This window comes from Pseudochaenichthys georgianus, chromosome 13, assembly GCF_902827115.2.
Source record: "Pseudochaenichthys georgianus chromosome 13, fPseGeo1.2, whole genome shotgun sequence".
NCBI lineage: Eukaryota > Metazoa > Chordata > Actinopteri > Perciformes > Channichthyidae > Pseudochaenichthys > Pseudochaenichthys georgianus.
The window spans coordinates 14385428-14405189 of NC_047515.1; the positions used below are offsets into that span (position 1 = coordinate 14385428).

Consider the following 19762-nt stretch of genomic DNA (forward strand, 5'->3'; position numbering starts at 1 on the left):
TTTAACATCCATGTTGACAACCCCCAGGACAGATGGGCAAAATAACTGTTTTGTGTTCTTGATAGCTATGGACTGACTCAGCATGTGACGGAGCCCACGCACAATAAGGGGCACACTCTGGACTTAATTATCTCAAAGGGTCTGAATATCTCTAAGGTTGTGGTGACTGATGTTGCACTCTCTGACCATTCCTGTGTTTTCTTTGAGAGCTCTATTTGTGTTCACAAAAATGTTCAAAAAGAGGTAACCACAAAGCGATATTTAACTGAAAATACTAGGGAAATGTTTACTCAGAATTTTTCTTCCACACTTGCCCCTGCTAACATCTCAGTAAATGAGCTAGTAGATCATTTGAATTCAAAAATTAAAAATGTTATAGATGCCATTGCTCCAACTAAGGTAAAGGAAGTGTCTGGCAAGAAAATATCTCCATGGAGAAAGGCCATGACCGTGAAAACAGAAAAAAGAGAATGTCCAAAAGCTGAACGCAGGTGGCGAAAAATAAATCTCCAGGTTCACTTTGGAATCTATAAAGAGAGACTTGGCCTTTATAATTTGGAATTGAAAAACGCACCACAATCATTCTTCTCTGACATCATTACCAAAAACAACGCACGTGCCTTGTTTGCTACCGTCGACAGACTAACTAACCCCCCAGTGTCAGTAGCCTCTGAATTTCTATCCACCAGGGCGTGCAATGATTTTGCCTCCTTCTTCACTGACAAAATTCAGAAAATCAGACAAGCAGTCAGTGCCTCTGCATCAGGAACAGCACATGTGTTGTCTCTGTGTCCACCTAATATCAATTCAAACACCATGACACAATTCCATCAGATAAATGATAAAAACCTAGAGGACATGATACAACTTCTGAAATCCTCCTCCTGCTGCCTTGATATTATTCCAACAGGATTTTTCAAAGATATTTTGCCTTGCATGGCCTCAGAACTACTTCATATAGTAAACAAATCTCTTCACTCAGGTATTTTTCCACAGGCCCTGAAAACTGCAGTCATTAAACCGCTCTTAAAAAATAATAATCTAGATGCTTCAGTAATGAACAATTACAGGCCCATATCAAACCTCCCATTTCTAGGTAAAATCATTGAAAAAGTTGTTTTTCAACAGTTGAGTAATTTCTTGCATTTAAATAACTGTTTCGATGTGTTCCAGTCAGGCTTTCGTCCAAACCACAGCACTGAGACTGCTCTTGTAAAGGTCTTTAATGACATCCACTTAAACACAGACAGTGGCAGAACTTGAGTGTTAGTATTATTAGATCTCAGTGCTGCGTTTGACACTGTTGACCACAGCATATTACTAGACCGACTGGAAAACTGGGTGGGACTTTCGGAAACAGTTCTAAATTGGTTTGAATCCTACTTAAAGGACAGAAACAACTTTGTTTCTATAGGTACATACACATCTGAGTTGACAAATATGACATGTAGGGTTCCTCAAGGCTCCATCTTGGGGCCTCTTCTCTTTAACATCTACATGCTACCACTGGCTCAGATAATGAAAAACAACAAAATAAGTTACCATAGCTATGCAGATGACACACAAATGTACGTAACAATTTCACCAGGAGACTATGCTCCAATTCAAACACTGAGTAAGTGCATTGAACAAATCAATGACTGGATGTGTCAGAACTTTCTCCAATTAAACAAAGATAAAACTGAGGTAATGGTTTTTGGAGCCAAGGCAGAACGTATAAAAGTTAGCGCTGAGCTTCAGCCTGTAATGTTCAAAACAACAGATAAAGCCAGCAATCTAGGTGTAGTCATGGACTCTGACCTGAGTTTCAACAGTCACATTAAAACAGTTACTAAATCAGCCTACTATCACCTAAATAATATATCTAGGATTAAAAGACTAATGTCACAGCAGGATTTGGAAAAACTTGTCCATGCTTTTATCTTCAGTAGACTTGACTACTGCAATGGTGTCTTCACAGGTCTCACTAAAAAATATATTAGGAAGCTGCAGCTGATTCAGAACGCCGCTGCTCGAGTCCTCACTAACACTAAGAAAGTGGATCACATCACTTCTGTTCTGAAGTATTTACACTGGGTTCCTGTGTGTCAAAGAATAGATTTCAAAATACTGCTGCTGGTTTATAAAGCACTGAATGGTTTAGGCCCAAATTACATTTCTGACCTCCTGCTAAATTATGAACCATCCAGATCTCTCAGGTCTTCAGGGAGTGGTCAGCTTTCTGTCCCCAGAGTCAGAATTAAACATGGTAAAGCAGCATTCGGTTATTATGCTCCAAATATCTGGAACAAACTCCCAGAAACCTGCAGGTCCGCTGCAACTCTGACTACTTTTAAATCCAGGCTGAAGACTTTTCTTTTTGTCGCTGCTTTTAATTGAACTATTCATATCTTAGACTGCACTGTAACTTTTATCCATGTATTTTTTCTTTTAATGTTTTAAATTTAAACATAATTAAACTCCATGAAATGTATGAGAAGGACTGCTCGAAAGTAGGATATTTGGGATATCCGTCGTAGCCAGGGTTTACGATCAGTTTTTGGGTGATTTGTACTGAGGAACAAGTATCACATCACCGACGGGTGAAAAATAGTGTTTTGGTAACACGGGGTGTTCAGGTAACACTTAAAGACTTTGTTATGGAACGCAAAGCAGAGTAGGGGGCTAGTACACCCTCCTGAGGGTCCGATTGTGGATGTCATGCGAGCAAAACATGGTGAAAACCGTCTGTAATTAAACTCCATGACATTTATGAGAGGGACTGCTCGAAAGTAGGATATGTGGGATATCCGTCGTAGCCAGGGTTTACAATCAGTTTTTGGGTGATTTGTACTGAGGAACAAGTATCACATCACCGACGGGTGAAAAATAGTGTTCTCATTCATAACACTCCGTTCGATGTCTCACTATGGGATGCGCCTCATCGCGGAGCAAACAGAAGCATCAATCTCATTACGCCAATCCTGATTGGCTGGTGATCTTGACGTCAACGTCAGGGGAAATCACCCCCTATAAGTAGCCTGCGCCACGACGCATGCGTCATTCAAACACCTCTTCTCGCTTCAGAGCACATCTCTAATGGTAGCCGGGCTAGCTAAACAGTCCACAGACTGAACCAAAGCTAACTTCGGTCGACGGGCGTTAGCCGGCTACTATTTCTGCTTCGCAAGAAGACTATAGTACTAACACACCAGTTAGTATTATAAATAATCAACCCCGCCGTTCTTCCTCTCGAATTAAGGTAAGGTTTTGATTTTCAAGTTAGCAACACACCCGTTGCTAGCTTGTTTTTTCCCTCACTGCCGACACCACGGTAGCGAGGACGCTTTTTCTGTTCTCTTCTCACGGAGGAGAAAAGGATTAAAAGAATATTACCACACCAGGTAATATTCTTTGAGAAAAAAGACCCACACCGTCCTTTTTTCTCCGGATTAAAGACAGGTTAGTAACACTTTTTTCTCGACGTACCTGTTACGAGCGGGTCCTCTCCACGCCACGCGGCGAACGAGATGGACGCCTCTCTCCCTCACACCAGAGGAGTCAGGGACTCAGAGGCTCGACTCGGAGGCTGCGGGTTGAAGGTATCAGGCACAGACTCACACCAGGTCTGCTCGTCCTGCCTCGGGCTGGAACACGCCCAGGAGGCTATTGACAACCCCGGCTCGTGCGGGCATTGTGCCCGCTTCACCATGAAGAGCCTCCGCCGACAGTTAGCACGACAAGCTAGCTTGTCGGGACAGGATCCCCTCATGTCCATTGATTTGCCGGCTGGCAATCAAGACGCGGGGGCGTCCACCGCAGAGACTGAGCCCCTCAGCATTACGGTCTGGGGCTCATCAACAGCGGCAGCCGCGGAACCGGATTCCCGCACCATATCAGGCCGGGACCCGGTGGCGGCAAGAGACGCGGGAACGGGGCCCCACGCTCTACCAAGCTGGGGCTCCCGGCTGGACCTCACCATGGTTTCACCCGCGGAGGATGTCCTAGAATTGGATTACATGGAGGACGAAGAGGATGCCTCTGAGTTCCTCCTGTCTGATTCGGATGAGCAAGAAGATGACATCTTCATGTCATCAGCTCAGGCTGCAAAGCCGGGAGCGATGGCTGCTCTCCCGGGCGATAGCACACCAGCTTCGCCCTGTCTAAGCATGGACCTGCAGGCCGTGTGTCAGCGCACTGCGTCCAGGCTAGACATCCCGTGGCCCGAAATGGCCAAGGAGACCTCCAGGTCCCGTTACGAGGGGACACATTTTCCCCAAACAACGAGGACGAAGAGGCAACTCCTTCCGGTCTTCCCGGAGATGTTGGATGAGGTGTCGGTCTCGTGGAGAGACCGGCCCTTTAGCAACAAGGCCCCAATCCAGGGTGCCTCCTCCCTAGACTGTGACGGTATGGAGAGGCTCGGCCTGCTCCGCATACCGCCTATGGAACCGCTGGTGGCAACCCACCTCCTACCGAGGATGGGCCCGTCACCAAGCAGGAACCCCACACTGCCAGCAAGGGCGGACCGATTCCAGTCGACCATGACTGAACGGTCCTACAGAGCCGCAGCGCTGTCCGCCTGGGCTCTGAACGTTTCCTCACTGCTAACTGCATACCAAGCGGAGCTCTGTGAGGATCTGTCGAGCAATCCTGGACCGGCCACTCTGGACGAGATGTCTGCGGTCACAGACATTTGTCTCCGTGTCCAACGCTGCGCCGTCCAGGCCACGAGCAAGGCAATGGGGATTATGGTGGTGCAGGAAAGAGATAGATGGCTCAACCTCACCAACCTCCCAGACCGGGAAAAGGAGGATGTGCTTGACATGCCCATCGTTCCCGAGGGGATTTTCGGCTCCGCTCTCGCCTCCATGCAGAGGAGATGCGAGTCGAAAAAGAAGGAAGACGAGGCCCTCCACCTCTGCCTCCCTCTAAGGGTCCAGCCGCTGCCTTCACAGTGGCAACCCTTCGCCCAAACTGCCCCGAAACCTACTCGGTTTAAAATACCGAAACAGCAGAGGTCGCAGCCCGCCCCGAGTCCCCAGCCCAGGCAGGAGACGAAGGCGAGTTGGCCTAGAAAGTCTCCGGTTCCGGCTGCAGCCCAGGCGCAGCCAACCCAGACTTTCGACCAGCAGTCGAGGAAGAAAAAGCGAGCGGCCTGACAGCCCCCCCTTCTCCTCTCCGTGAATGTGTTCCCGCCGCCTCGAGAGATGCCTAAACACCATCCTCAAGTCTGCACAAACACATGTCACACACTGGTTGATCACCCTGTCATTAAACATTTGCCGCTCACGCATCCAGGCTTCAGGCCGAGGGCGCAGCTCAAAAAAATGAATAGAAAATCAATAAAACCAATAAACAGCCCGCCAATTCTTCCCCTTTTGAGAGCAGCTACGGCATCTCTCAAGAGGCGGATTATTGACGGGTCCGTGAAGACACCACCACCACGCGCATGCGCAGTGCCGGCTGGGGCTTTAAGGGCACCACCGCCACGCACATGCGCAGTGCCGGCTGGGGTCGCGAAGGCTCCACCGTCACGTGCATGCGCAGTGCCGGCGAGAGCTGTAAGGGCACCACCGTCACGCGCAGATGCAGTGCTGACTGGAGCTGTGAAGGCACCACCGTCACACGCATGCGCAGTGCCGGCTGGAGCTGTAAGGGCACCTCCGTCACGCGCATGCGCAGTGCCGGACGGAGCCGTAAGCGTGACATCTCAGCTGGCTCTAAGGAGCATACAGCAGGAGATACTCACAACATCTTCCTGGGCTTCTCAAAACAGTTATACTTTATCTGTTTTCACAAACCCAGAGAGAGTCAACCCATATTCTGGAGAGAGAGGTTCTCTCTCTCCTAGAAAGAAGGGTTTTATCTATAATGCCCACCGAGCGGAGTCAGATTACGGGGAAAAATGTCTTCGTAAAGCACCCACTCAACATGGGCCTCATAATAAAACTAAACCCCGCGCGCCACGGTGTGCGGAGGGTATTGGTTATTATGTAATGCGTAGTGGCACTACACCCGACTTTTCTAGTGTGGGACGCACCTACGGGTGCTGTCTTTTCACGGAAGGTGGTCACCACGGACGCAGGTCAGACAGGCTGATAGAGTATTTACGAAGGTCGCCCGGTGAGAGGTCCCTAGAGCAGAGACCTCCAGCGGGCACACGTAAACTACCCAGAGCTTTTAGCGGTGTTCCCCACCCTAAAACGCTTCCTGCCTTCTCTCAGAGGACACCATGTCCTCGTGAGGACAGACAACACGATATTGTGTATCAACCGCCAAGGGAGGTTGCGTTGTCTCCAGTCACACACACTGGCACACAAACTGATCCCTTGGAGCGGCAGACGTCTCCTCTCTCTGAGAGCGACACAGGTACCGGGAGTTATCCACCTCGGGACAGAATTACTGTCCAGAGGTGCACCACTCTATGCAGACTGGACTCCACATCCAAGGATCGTGAGTCCGCTGTGGGTGCGTTACGGCGGAGCCGTGTTAAGTCTGTTCGCAAAATGAGAAAATGCTCAATGACAGCTGTTCTCTTTAATGCACGATTTAAACGCACTGTTAGGCGGGGACACACTCGTACACGATCGACCTCCGGGTCCTCTGTGCGTGTTCCCACCCCTGGCTCTGTTACCCCCAACTCTGGCCAGAGTGAAGGAGCAACGCCACACACTTACTCTGATGTTTCCGCCCTAGCCCGCAACGTACGGGCTGGCGGAGATATATCAGCTGTTGTGCGGGCAGCCATGGTAGCCCCCACCACGCAGGGACAGATTGTCTCAGGCGGGGGGGGGGGCGATCCTTTACCCACGCCCAGAGCGCGGGGCACTATGGGCCTGACCCGTGAGTGGTACAATCTGAATACAGTGGGACTCCCTCAGAAGGTGATAAACACTATTCAGAGTGCGAGAGCTTCCTCCACCAGGTCTCTTTACGACTGTAAGTGGAGGGTGTTTGAGGAGTGGTGCTGTTACTGGCCCTGGCATCCGCCAAGCGGGTCAGCGATATCCATGCACTGTCTGTACATCCCTCATGCACTCAGTTCGCCCCAGGGCAAATGAGAGTGTTGTTGAAACCCAACCCTGGTTGGTGGTTGGTTCGTGTACCCCAATTGACATTGAGGCATTTCCTCCGCAGCTGGTTTCCTCCGGGGAGCAGCAGCAGGATCTGTTGTGTCCAGTCCGGGCTTTACACACATATATGGACAGATCAAAAGATCTTCGTCTTAATGACCAACTCTTCGTGCCCTGGGCTAATCCTCACAAGGGTAAACCTGTTACTAAGCAACGGCTCTCCCACTGGATCGTGGAGGCAATTGCTTTGGCCTATACGAGTCAGAATCTGCAAGCACCTTCGGGTCTGCGGGCTCACTCGACTCGGGGCCTGGCTACATCCTGGCCTTTGTTCAAGGGTGTTTCCATCCAAGACATCTGTGCAGCGGCAAGCTGGTCTTCGCCGCTCACTTTCGTCCGCTTTTACAGGCTAGACGTCTCCGCTCCAAGCGTGGCCCGAGCAGTGCTGGGCACCTTGTTGAGTCGGGACTCCACCTGTTAAATTATGGTTGATCGGTGATCTTCGAGATAAGCTCGTCTGGCAATACGGGAGCTACAATATCCCATAGTGAGACATCGAACGGAGTGTTATGAATGAGAACTATAGGTTACTTACGTAACCCCAGCACTCAGAGTAACACAAAGTGAGATGTCTCACCAGACGGCCCTCCTTGCTATGGTGAAGCGAGAAGAGGTGCTTATTTTGAATGACGCATGCGTCGTGGAGCAGGCTACTTATAGGGGGTGATTTCCCCTGACGTTGACGTCAAGATCACCAGCCAATCAGGATTGGCGTAATGAGATTGATGCTTCTGTTTGCTCCGCAATGAGGCGCATCCCATAGTGAGACATCTCACTTCATGTTACTCTGAAAACTGGGGTTACGTAAGTAATCTATAGTTTTGGTAACACGGGGTGTTCAGGTAACACCTAAAGACTTTGTTATGGAACGCAAAGCAGAGTAGGGGGCTAGTACACCCTCCTGAGGGTCCGATTGTGGATGTCATGCGAGCATAACATGGTGAAAACAATCAGTCTAAATTAACAATCGGGACGGAAATGTTCAGATTTCCAAAGGGAGGTACTGTGAATAAATTAAAAATCAAGAACCGAAAGAATTGAACTATTCATATCTTAGACTGCACTGTAACTTTTATCTTTTAATGTTTATTTTATTAGCTTTTCTTTTTAATGACTGATTTTAAATGCCATTTTCTTAATGTCTTTCATTTTTTGTTTTTCTTTTAATGTTTCTTTTATTATCTTTTACTGTTTGTAAATGCCTTTGTCTGAATATCTTTCATTTTTGTAAAGCACCTTGAATTGCCTGGTGCTGAAAGGTGCTATATAAATAAACTTGCCTGGCCTCGCCTCGCCTGGCCTCGCCTCGCCTCGCCTTGCCTTGTAGGTCACTAATTACAGTTTGATGTAAACATAGTCCTTAGACAGCTGGTGTATCTGTCTTTGTGTTATGTATTCACTTATTTACCCAGTCAATCATTTCAGTCCTTTATAAATAGCTAAAAAATCAATTAAGCCCACCTTTCGTCTGTTTACGCATTCAAGCAACAGCACAGAGAACATTGATCTGCACATTATTTGAACTGGATTTATTTACATCATCAATAACAGAGTATGATAATCACAGTATTCACATAGAGAAATATTGACTTGACTTTCACATATTTCCATACTGTATGACTACACAATTCTCAATGACAGAGAGCAAATCATTTACAACACATCAATTGCAAGTATATAAATTACATTAAAATGATCATAAAATACATAAAATATATGTAATAAATAAAATTACATATATAAAATATAATGTGCAGTAACTGATCTGCAAATAAAAAAGGGAATATATGATGCAGATGCATGTTGACAGCTGCTGGTGAATCAATAGTGAACACGGCCACAATCCGCAGCTCTCCATCCCTATACTCTGGTGGCAGGTTGTTAGCACAAATACATCAGCACTAGTCACACACAGCAAATGGGCCAAGATGATGGGATTGAGTATCACAAGGAAGCAGGCCAAGCTGTCAAGGTCCAATATCGAAACGCATTACAATACGGTACACCCCCCCCTGTTTGATTGGAGGCAGCTAACATTGCATTGACAGTCCAATCTGTGGTAAATCAATTTAAGATAAAAGGTTCAATCAATCAAAGTTACATTTAAATGAATCGGTCTCTACAGTCATTTGCATTACAGGATTGTTAGCTTTGTGTGGTGTTTTAGCATTGTACTCTCTCCAGTGCTAATAATCTGTCTGTTCAGTGTTGGATATTCTTTCTCTCAAGTACAGGAAGTGGTCGGCATGGCGGATTGATTTCTTGTGTGGAGTGAAGGCTTCAAATTCAGATTGTATGACAGGCTACTACTCTCCTGGTTGAGTCTACTGAGGGAGTGCATTGAACAATTGAACCACATGAAATATTTACTCGCCCTCCACTCTTTTTTTGACAAGGTTAAGGTAATTCTTTTTTTAATGGTTTTAAAGTAAACTTTAGTTTAGTATTGTAATTATCGTGTGCTTTTTTTCTTCTTGTGACGAAGGTAACTTTTGCACTTTATTAGCGTGATTGCACAGTACAGTTTGGCATTACATATTTGCACATAATTTATACTAATTATTGAGTTAGTATTTATTAACTGATTAAACCGTATTGATTGGAATGTCGTCTGGCAGGTGCTGGTTGGGTCCTCGGCTCCGCCTGAAAAGATAGGGGAGTTAGCGAGAGCGCCGAAAGTATTTATGCTGGTGTAAGAATGACAGCGGTTGAGAATAATCAGGGTGCAAATAATATGTTGAGGGTGTATAAATGATGACATTAAGTTGCATTAATTGTACAAGTTACCACTGTGCAAAGTTGACATATCACTCCCCCATGTCTGTTGCTGCTGATTGTGTGCACCTGGTGCCCTGTGTTGTCTCCTCCCCCCTCACCTGTGTCTTGTTGGTTTGATTGGTCTGGGTCTATTTAGCCTCTGTTTTCCTGTCAGTGTGGGTGAGATTCTTGTGGTTGGTGATGGTGTTCACATGGAAAGTCAGATTGAGGCTGTGTCATGTGTCTATGATTAAATAAATGCCCACACCGGATATATGTGAACTCTCTGCCTCTGCCTCCTTGCTTGGTCGGGCCGCTCAACGGTCATTCTCACACTTCTCAATTCAAATGTATTTTTCAAAGTTACATTATCTGTCTACAAAAACGACACAAATTGAAGGTGTCGTACATTTGTAGATAAATAATACAAACCATTATTCTCATAAAATAGGCCTAAATAAATTAAGTACAAAATGCAGGTTTCACAAGTTGCTCGGAGGCATAATTATCCTACTGTTCCAGGGTTGTGGTAAACACTGCCTCTCAAAGTGATCATATGAAAGTGGTGGAGACACAGAGACCCGCCCTGGTTCAGCAGCCTGTCGCTTCATTTCCACACGTTGGCATCGCTTCAATTAGAAATGAAACAGGCAGTATCAGGGTCTAAAAGGCTGCAGTTCTGGGATTTCAGATTAAACATGCTTTGTCCTACTTCCACAGATAAAGAAACAAAGTGAAAACTAAATCTGTCACAATAGTACATTAAAAAATGAAAGGTAAAGTAAATCTGGCGTCCAGAGCATGAATTCATTGATCGAATGTGATCATTTCAAACTCCTTTTTTCCACTTAGACACCAGTCTTATGCCTCTCTCGTGCCTGCCCAAGCTTCTCTATTGTCTCTTGGTATGTTCACATTGGACAATGTTGATGCATTATGTGCATGAGGATCAGGAGTTGCTGGTACAGCGACAAGCGCTAGAAGCAGCGAACACAACCATCTGTGTGGGAGAACGTGATCGGGAATCAGATGGAAGACAAAAGCTTTTTCTGTGTGTCAGCAACTCAAAATGTTTCCAATATTCTTTATCGAGCCAACACTGATACGTCAGCACATCTTTTGTCAATGCTCTCTCCATCTACGCATACAAAAACGCATTCATGTGAAGTCACTGAACAAGATAAAATAAATAATGCAGAATGGTATTTGTTGGACGAGTATACAAAATAAATTAAAGGGAAATGAATAAATAAGATGAAATGAATACGTAATTCCAATAGCATAAAAGTCCCTTTTTTTATTTAGTACACAGCTTCTCTAAATCTAAAAAAGGGAAACATCATCCTTACCAACTCAAATGTTAACTGTTATCGGCTGTGTCCCTATGTTTAGGGATGGGAGCAATTTTTGTATACAAATGTTTTTATCGATTCCTTTAATATTTAATAATAATAATAATTCATTATATTTATTTAGCGCATTTCCAGATTCTAAAAGCGCCTCACATTACATTCATTACATATATTAGACCATGTAACAATGAATACTGTGGACAATACCCACAGGAGCAAATGAGGGTGAATTGTTATGGCCAATGACACAACAGCATGTTGACCCTTTATCAATTGCCCCTGACATTATTGTAATAAACAGAATTGTACCTTTAGGAGTTAGACCAGTGACACCGCTGACACTACTGGTTTGAGGGGATATGTTCCTCACACTTCGGGTATCAGAAACAAGACCTTTCTGCCCTATAAGGCACACTGTGTTGACAAATGCTCAGCATATTTCCAATTGTTCCTCCCTTTGGAAACTATATTTATATAACAACTTGCGCTGTGAATTGAAGCTTTTTATCATACCTTTGTCTCCCTGTCATTGCACCAGTCCGAGACCAACTGATGTCGTTAGGTTTTTGCACATGTAAAGGCAATTCAAGAACCGGTTCTGTGTTCGATCACTTACCATATGTCATAAATGTGATATATTTTTGCTGAAAAATATTGTCTTTGTGTTCTGTTCCAGATCTCGGGGCTTTCAGTGGGAAAACCAGAGGTGGAGTTTCTGTGCGTGAAGGCCAAGGGGTGGTCCTCATGTGTACCCCTCCTCCTCATTCACCAGGTAAGAGGTTGACCTTCAGTCCCAGCCAGAAGAAAAAAACATGCTTTTTCTCTTCTGCCTTTGTCCATAAACCCATTCATCCCAATTGCAATATCAACAAGGAGCAATGATTTGACTTATCCTAGGTCCCTTATTGATAATTTAGCATTTCATTTTCATGTTGCTCTTTTTGTATTCATCCATGTCGTTCAAATGAGAGCTATGGCCAAAACAGAGTTATGGCGACAACACAGCCAGGGCATGGATTCTCTGAAATCAAATTTGCTGGATCATTAGAAATGAAAAGAATGTTGCACAGCCAATTATTTCACATAGACAAAGCATAGTGCATCACTGTTTAATGGTATATCTAGAATATCCCACTCTGCAGTTGTCCTCTAATGTGGGCTCTTATGTGAGCCATGAATCATCCAGGCTTTCTGTTTGCATCAGCTCGTACCGCTGCACTGCACCCTCTGGAAAGTTTGCCAACAGCTCTCCAGCCCTGCTTTCTGGATGCTTTTTTTAAAACATGCTTTCAACCTTAAACTCACTGACCAATATATGTGATGAATAAAGATTAATGATTCATGATTGACAGATTAAAATGAAGTACAGATGGTTCTCATCCTTAAAGTTCTTCATCCATCACACCACAGGTGTTGCTTTGGCTCACAGTGGATGCCATTTTTCACTCTAAACAAAAGGTCAACCCACAGTACATACAGTACATGCTTTTTACCCACATTTCAAGGTTGGAAATGTGATTGACATAAAATTGGAATCGAACACTGCAGATGATTATGTTATATATATATATATATATATATATATATATATATACACTGAACAAAAATATAAACGCAACACTTTTGTTTTTGCTCCCATTTTTCATGAGATGAACTCAAAGATCTAAAACATTTTCTATATACACAAAATAACAATTTCTCTCAAATATTGTTCACAAATCTGAAAAAATCTGTGATAGTGAGCACTTCTCCTTTGCCGAGATAATCCATCCCACCTCACAGGTGTGGCATATCAAGATGCTGACTAGACAGCATGATTATTGCACAGGTGTGCCTTAGGCTGGCCACAATAAAAGGCCACTCTGAAACGTGCATTTTTGCCTTATTGGGGGGGTCTGGGGGGGTCCGAAAACCAGTCAGTATCTGGTGTGAGGGGTAGGGGTAGGGTTAGGGTAATGTTGTGAATCGAGTGGCCTGTGTTCGTCGTCCATAACATACGCCTGCCCATACCATAACCCCACCACCACCATGGGCCACTCGATTCACAACATTACCCTAACCCTAACCCTACCCCTACCCCTCACACCAGATACTGACTGGTTTTCGGACCCCCCCAGACCCCCCCCAATAAAGCAAAACTTCACGTTTCAGAGTGGCCTTTTATTGTGGCCAGCCTAAGGCTGCGGCCACACGAGGACGAAAACGGTCGTTTGCGTTACTGTTTAGTGTCATATAGACCGTTCGGCCACACGAGGACGACCGAATACGGCACTAAACGACTGAGGAAACGATAACGGGTCCCAAGGTGGATAGAACGGCATACGCAACGCTCTGGGGGGTCCAACGGCTCCGTGTATACGATCATTTTCTGATAATGATGGCAATAGCCCCGCCTCTCCCCACCTCTGCTGCTCACCCCCGCGTCAAAGTAAACTGCACACTGAATTCAGATTATTTATCTTTCTCTCGATATGGACCTAAACGCGAGTGAAGTCTAATCTGACAGGACGGAGACACGCAGCTCTGCTCACCTGCAGCTCCTCCCGCTGCAGCAAAACACACACTTCAAGTCAGATCATCACCCTTAGCTATTTTAATTACCTCTCAAACTACCTAAACTAGTTATAAATATGTTTATTTTTACTGTCGGCCGGGTCACTCATTACTGGATCAGCTGCTGCATGAGACAGACACTGACGCTGTCTGAAGAGAGGGAGGAAAAAGAGAGGCTCCGTGTATTTTATTATTATATTATATAGAGTCGTTATTCATTTGTTTTAAAGCTCAATAAATAACAAAGAAGACCTTTGACCGGCACTTTTATAATTTTGTCCGGAAGATTTCAACTTTAATACACGTTGACTGGCGAAAAACTCTGCCCGGTTCCCTCGGCCCCCACCGCGGAGAATAAACAGAAGGGCAACCATGACAACCATGCTTCTTCGCTGCTTTTGTGGAGGAAGTTACAGCGCCACGTACAGGCTCCTGCATATGTACTGCAGCTTCTCCAGCGGTTGGAGCTAAACGGAGCGGTCTCGTGTGGGCAGACACTATCCGGATAACTATTGCGTGTGGACGGAAGCTTTTTTGCGTTTGCGTTAATCCTATGCGTTTAGCCGTTTTCGTCCTCGTGTGGCCGCAGCCTAAGGCACACCTGTGCAATAATCATGCTGTCTAATCAGCATCTTGATATGCCACACCTGTGAGGTGGGATGGATTATCTCGGCAAAGGAGAAGTGCTCACTATCACAGATTTTTTCAGATTTGTGAACAATATTTGAGAGAAATGGTTATTTTGTGTATATAGAAAATGTTTTAGATCTTTGAGTTCATCGCATGAAAAATGGGAGCAAAAACAAGTGTTCCGTTTATATTTTTGTTCAGTGTCTATATATATATATATATATATATATATTAGGGCTGTCAAACGATTAACATTTTTAATCAGATTAATCACAGCTTAAAAATTAATTAATCATGATTAATCACCATTCGAACTATGTCCAAAATATGTCATTTATTTATGTATATTGTTGTGGGAATGGAAAGATAAATGAAAGAAGGCGGATATATCCATTTAACATACAGTATCTATGTTTATTATAACATTTTTCTACGTGTCAAAATGAAAGACAACCCACACACACACCTATCAATCATCAAACCATGGGGTCTTAATTCATTACGTGTTGATTTCTATCAACGGGGGAGTACTTCAGGAAAGTCGACAGAGGGGTGGGGGCTAGTGGAATACTTTGTGACCACAGAGTGTGAACGTTGTGATCAGCTGTTTTAGCGCAGTTCTCCATTGAAGGGGGGAGTCTCCCTCCGCAGCCGGTTGGCGTAGTTTTGGCACAAGTCCGTTATACAGACCGACGTTAACAGCAGCCCTGTTTGTGCACACGGAGACCGACTCTGTCGTCCGGTGATCTAACCGCCTTCTGGAGCTTCACAAGTATGTCGGTACGCAAATGCGCTTTGTGACACAAGTGACGGTACGCATTTCAGATTAGGCACATACCCTGCGTACCAGTTATGTGCACCCCTGTACTACAGCAAAAGTATTCTCCGTCGGGACTTCCTGCAACAACACCACGCCGTTATCAAAGATGTTCTATTGAGAAGACGATCACTACGTGACAAAAGTTTTCAAAACCGTGGCTACTGAAATCAATCTTACTAACTGCTGTCTGTGCAATTTACTCCACGCGAGTTGGCAGACTTTATTTTGCTTACTTTAACATCATTTTTCATGGTGGGGCTAAGCCATTTCTTGGTATGGGTGTAGCCTACCCCAGCCATACCCTGGCGCTGCCACTAATGGCATGTATGGGGCGGGCCATTCTGCACATGCGTTAAATACGTTAAATATTTTAACGCAATTAATTCAAAAAATTAATTACCGCCGTTAACGCGATAATTTTGACAGCACTAATATATATATATATTATGTTATGGAGCGAGATCTGTATAATGGAAACAAGGATTTTCTGTCATTTAAGGTTTGTTACAGTCTTGCTGCTGTATGCTGTAAAATTGACCACGGGTCAATTACATTCTGTAAGACCCTCATGTTACCTTGCTGGGATTAGATTGTGGGACTGGATCGATACAGAATACAGTGGCGGCTGGTGTAAAATATTTTTGGTGGGGCTGTTGATATAGTGAGTAAAACAATTTTTTTTGGGAGAAATTACCCCTTAAATTAGGACATCTGGTGATAGAATGGCGCGTTGCCAGTGCAGCGCGGAGCTCGCTTTAATGCTGCGTTCAGACCGGACGCGATGCGAATATTCGCTTCGCTCTAAACGCTCCTATCGCATCGCTCTAGTCGCTCGAGTTTCACCGCGGCTGCCAGCTGTGTTTACTCGCATCATTCAAACAAGACGCGCTGGCTCGGGAGCTACAACTACAACAAAATGAACATATTTTACCGTGATTAAATTGTAATACACGTTTCTAAATGATGCCGACATAACAACATACTGATACCGGTTAGTTAAAACCATGAATTAATGCTTTGACAAGTCTTCAGACAGACGTCAGGCGAAACACAGTCTGTGGTTTGTACTTGTTTAACTTTTGTCTAGTTTCTGAACAGATCGTATCTGTCCCCGGCTGTTTGAAGAGCAAGCATGGGAAACAAAAGATAGCATTTACCTGTTTGCATCGTTTGCATCCAGCTAGCCATGTGAGAAGCCTTTTTGATATGTTGTCTTTTTCACGAGCTTCCTGTGATATATACAAATCGGGTTGGTCCGGTCCAAGGTCTTTAAGTATCAATTTATCTCCCAAACTTCTCCTTTCGAAAGGATTGGAGAGTAGCTCTTGCACGGAATTGGGTGCGGACCGAGGTCCGCCGACTCCACCTGCACACCATTCTCATCCAACTACTACGTCACCTTGGTCACTTACGAGTCTAAACAACAACTCACATAAGCAACGTGGGCTCCAACGTGGGCTCCAACGTGGGCTCCAACGTGAGCGCCCTCGTGACCAAAATATTTGACGGCGCTGATTGGCTGAAATTATGTTTCGGCGGCACAGTTTACTATTGACACTTTTGCAACGTGCTGGTTGCTGCTGTTTGGCTCGGGGGCTCCGCCCAGTAATGATAAACTAATGCCATGGGCAAGGCCAGGCAGGAAACATGTGACTTTTCAGTAACTTTAGACATCGTAACACAATTTAAACGAGATTTTATTGTAGATTATACATTTTAGTGATACCAATTGTATGATATTTACCTTGTTCATTAAAAATAAAAATATAAAATATATATTTTTTTTTAATATTTTTTTTTAACTACATATTTTTTTTAATATTTTTTTTTGTATGTGGGAAGAGGTGGGGCGGCGCCCCTATGGGCCGGCCGCCACTGACAGAATATGTTATATAAATAATCATTCAACTGCTAACATTGCATTTAGGAATCATACGATTCAAAGGGTAAGCTTTCCTATTCCTCTTAAAGTGTGGTTTTTCGATGAATAAAAAGCATTTCAGGTTTAAAAGCAGGAAAATCCAAAGTACTTGACAAGGTAACCTTGGCTAACATGGTTGTTAAGAAATAAGTGGTCGTATTTTAATTTAGTTTAAGTGGTTCCTCAATCAAATCTATGTGTTGGTGCTGGTTACAGTTATCCTGTCAAACAGCAGCCTAAGTAATCATACTACACTCAGAAAGTCACAGTGCTTTGTTCAGGTTTCACATATATGTAGAATATTTACTTAATGCATATTGATAAATGGCAGTTAAATGGCATAATAAATGGCAGATAAATGGCACTCAACAGGGTGTGAGGGTTTTATTTTGTTACCTATTATTTCTCATGTATGAATATTATGCTCAAATACACAAAACAGGTACTATTATAATGTATTTGTTCAGCGTTGACATGAAAATGAAAAATGATCTCCAACAGCAAACAAATGATTTAACTACAATGCCACAGCCATAACATTTGCCGGTGTGATGAATGCGTTGGTGAGTCCGACCGTGTCACAATGGAAATTAACATTGTTGAGGGAGCGTTAAACAATGCTTGGGTAAAATTGGTTGTGGGAGGATTCAAAGACATTAAAATGCCACTTAAATTAGATAGGTCTCATGAGTGAAAATAATGTGGAATCACTGGGATGTGAACAGTGTAATATTTTCTATTTCATGGCTTCGAACGCTCGTAATTACTTTTTATGTGTCTTTGGTAAATAGTATTTGACTTTTATGACACTAAAGTAGTTTCAATAAAACCTATTGGGCCCCTGGTGTCATTGATAATTGTTATTCTCCCCCAAAAAATTTGTTTATTATTCTATATATACTATATTTTAACATTATCTGTTTTTGTTACAACTGTACGCCTCAATCCCGGCTTCCCTCATTAGATTGAAGGGTTCTATTATGCTCATTTTCAGCTTTCATGATTGCATGTTGTGCCTCTATTGTGACATGTTTACATGTTTTGCTTTCAAGAAGGGGGGAGTGTGTGAGAGACAAACTCCCTCCTGAGGGAACTTTAGGATTCCAGCCTTTACAGACTATTTACGTTCACAACATCCTATATAGACTCGAGAGCAGTGCTTCTCAAAGTGTGGTTCCGCGGACCACTGGTGGTTCGTGAGCGCCCCCTAGTGGTCCGTGAGTATATTGGTAACATTTCACAATTTAAATAAATGTATTTATTTAAGTTTTCCGCACTCTCGCGGGGATATCTCCGCAATGGAACAAGCTTAAGTTTCAAACTTTCGATTGCATGATATAGCCCAGCGCAACACCTTCATCACACATGTTGTGTGTACCATTTTCAGGCGATTTGTAATCTGTTCTAGAAAAATTATGTGTTTTTGGATGTTTGTGGAGTTAGGTGGTCCGCGAGTGTTTTTTTTATTGGTTAAGTGGTCCTTGGTATGAAAAAGTTTGAGAAACACTGCTCTAGAGCAGGGGAGTCAAACTTCATCACGGGCCACATCAGCATTATGGCTGCACTCAAAGGTCCGGTTGTAAATGTAAGACTATATAAAAATACAAATATAAAATAATGTATTAACATTATTTTCCTCTGCATTGGATTACTATCGGATAGGGTAATAACTTCATAATTAACTATGTCTGAAAGCAGAAGTAAAATAATTGCAAGTCTCTTCAGTGACAATTTCACATTACATTACATTACATTGCATTTAGCTGACGCTTTTATCCAGAGCGACTTACAATAAGTACATTCGACCAGGAAGACACAACCTTGAAGAAAACAGAATCATATAAGAACATCAGGTTTCAAAGAGCCAATCGTTTCAAGTGCTACTCAACTGGCTTTAGATAAGCCAGTCCTTTATTAGTATATAAGTGCTCTGTTAGCAGTTCTTTGTTAGTCATTCTATCGCTCGAAGTGGAGTCGAAAAAGATGAGTTTTCAGTCTGCGCCGGAAGGTGTGTAAGCTTTCTGCGGTCCTGATTTCAATGGGGAGCTCATTCCACCATTGGGAACTTGGGTCCCCCTCGCAGCGAGGGTGCAGCGAGCCGTTTGGCTGATGCAGAGCGTAGAGCACGTGCTGGGGTGTACGGTTTAACCATGTCCTGGATGTAGGAAGGGCCAGATCCATTCGCAGCATGGTACGCAAGTACCAGTGTCTTGAAGTGGATTCTAGCAGTTACCGGAAGCCAGTGAAGGGAGCGGAGGAGCGGCGTGGTGTGGGAACATTTTGGAAGGTTGAAGACTTTCGCAAAATTATAAAATAAAAAAAGCCAAATTCTGGAGAAAAAAGTCAAATTTGAGATGCATTGTGGGACGTGCTTATAAAGCGGCATGTAACCCTATAATAAACATATTATTCTTTGCAAGCTCTAGTGGGGCCACATAAAATGAAGTCACAGGCCGGATTTGGCCCCCAGGCCTTGTGTTTGACAGCCCTGCTCTAGAGGAAAGGTACACCAAAAAAAATAGGGCCTCTTTAAGCAAAGGATGCTGATTTTGCTAATTCATCTGTTGACTTACACTAAAGGTAAAAGGATCCTGAATTTGATTCAGATTTCAAC

At 44.1% G+C, this 19762-nt stretch overlaps 1 protein-coding gene across 4 annotated transcripts in view; it reads left to right on the forward strand.

The window, feature by feature from the left end:
* Nucleotides 1–19762, forward strand: part of cntn5 (contactin 5) — a 204024-nt gene that overhangs the window by 100661 nt on the left and 83601 nt on the right. For all 4 annotated transcript variants that reach the window (XM_034098158.1, XM_034098159.1, XM_071205105.1 and 1 more), the window contains one exon: nucleotides 11901–11996. In XM_034098158.1, the coding sequence (XP_033954049.1) occupies nucleotides 11901–11996 (96 nt within the window). The remainder of the gene's footprint in view (nucleotides 1–11900; nucleotides 11997–19762) is intronic.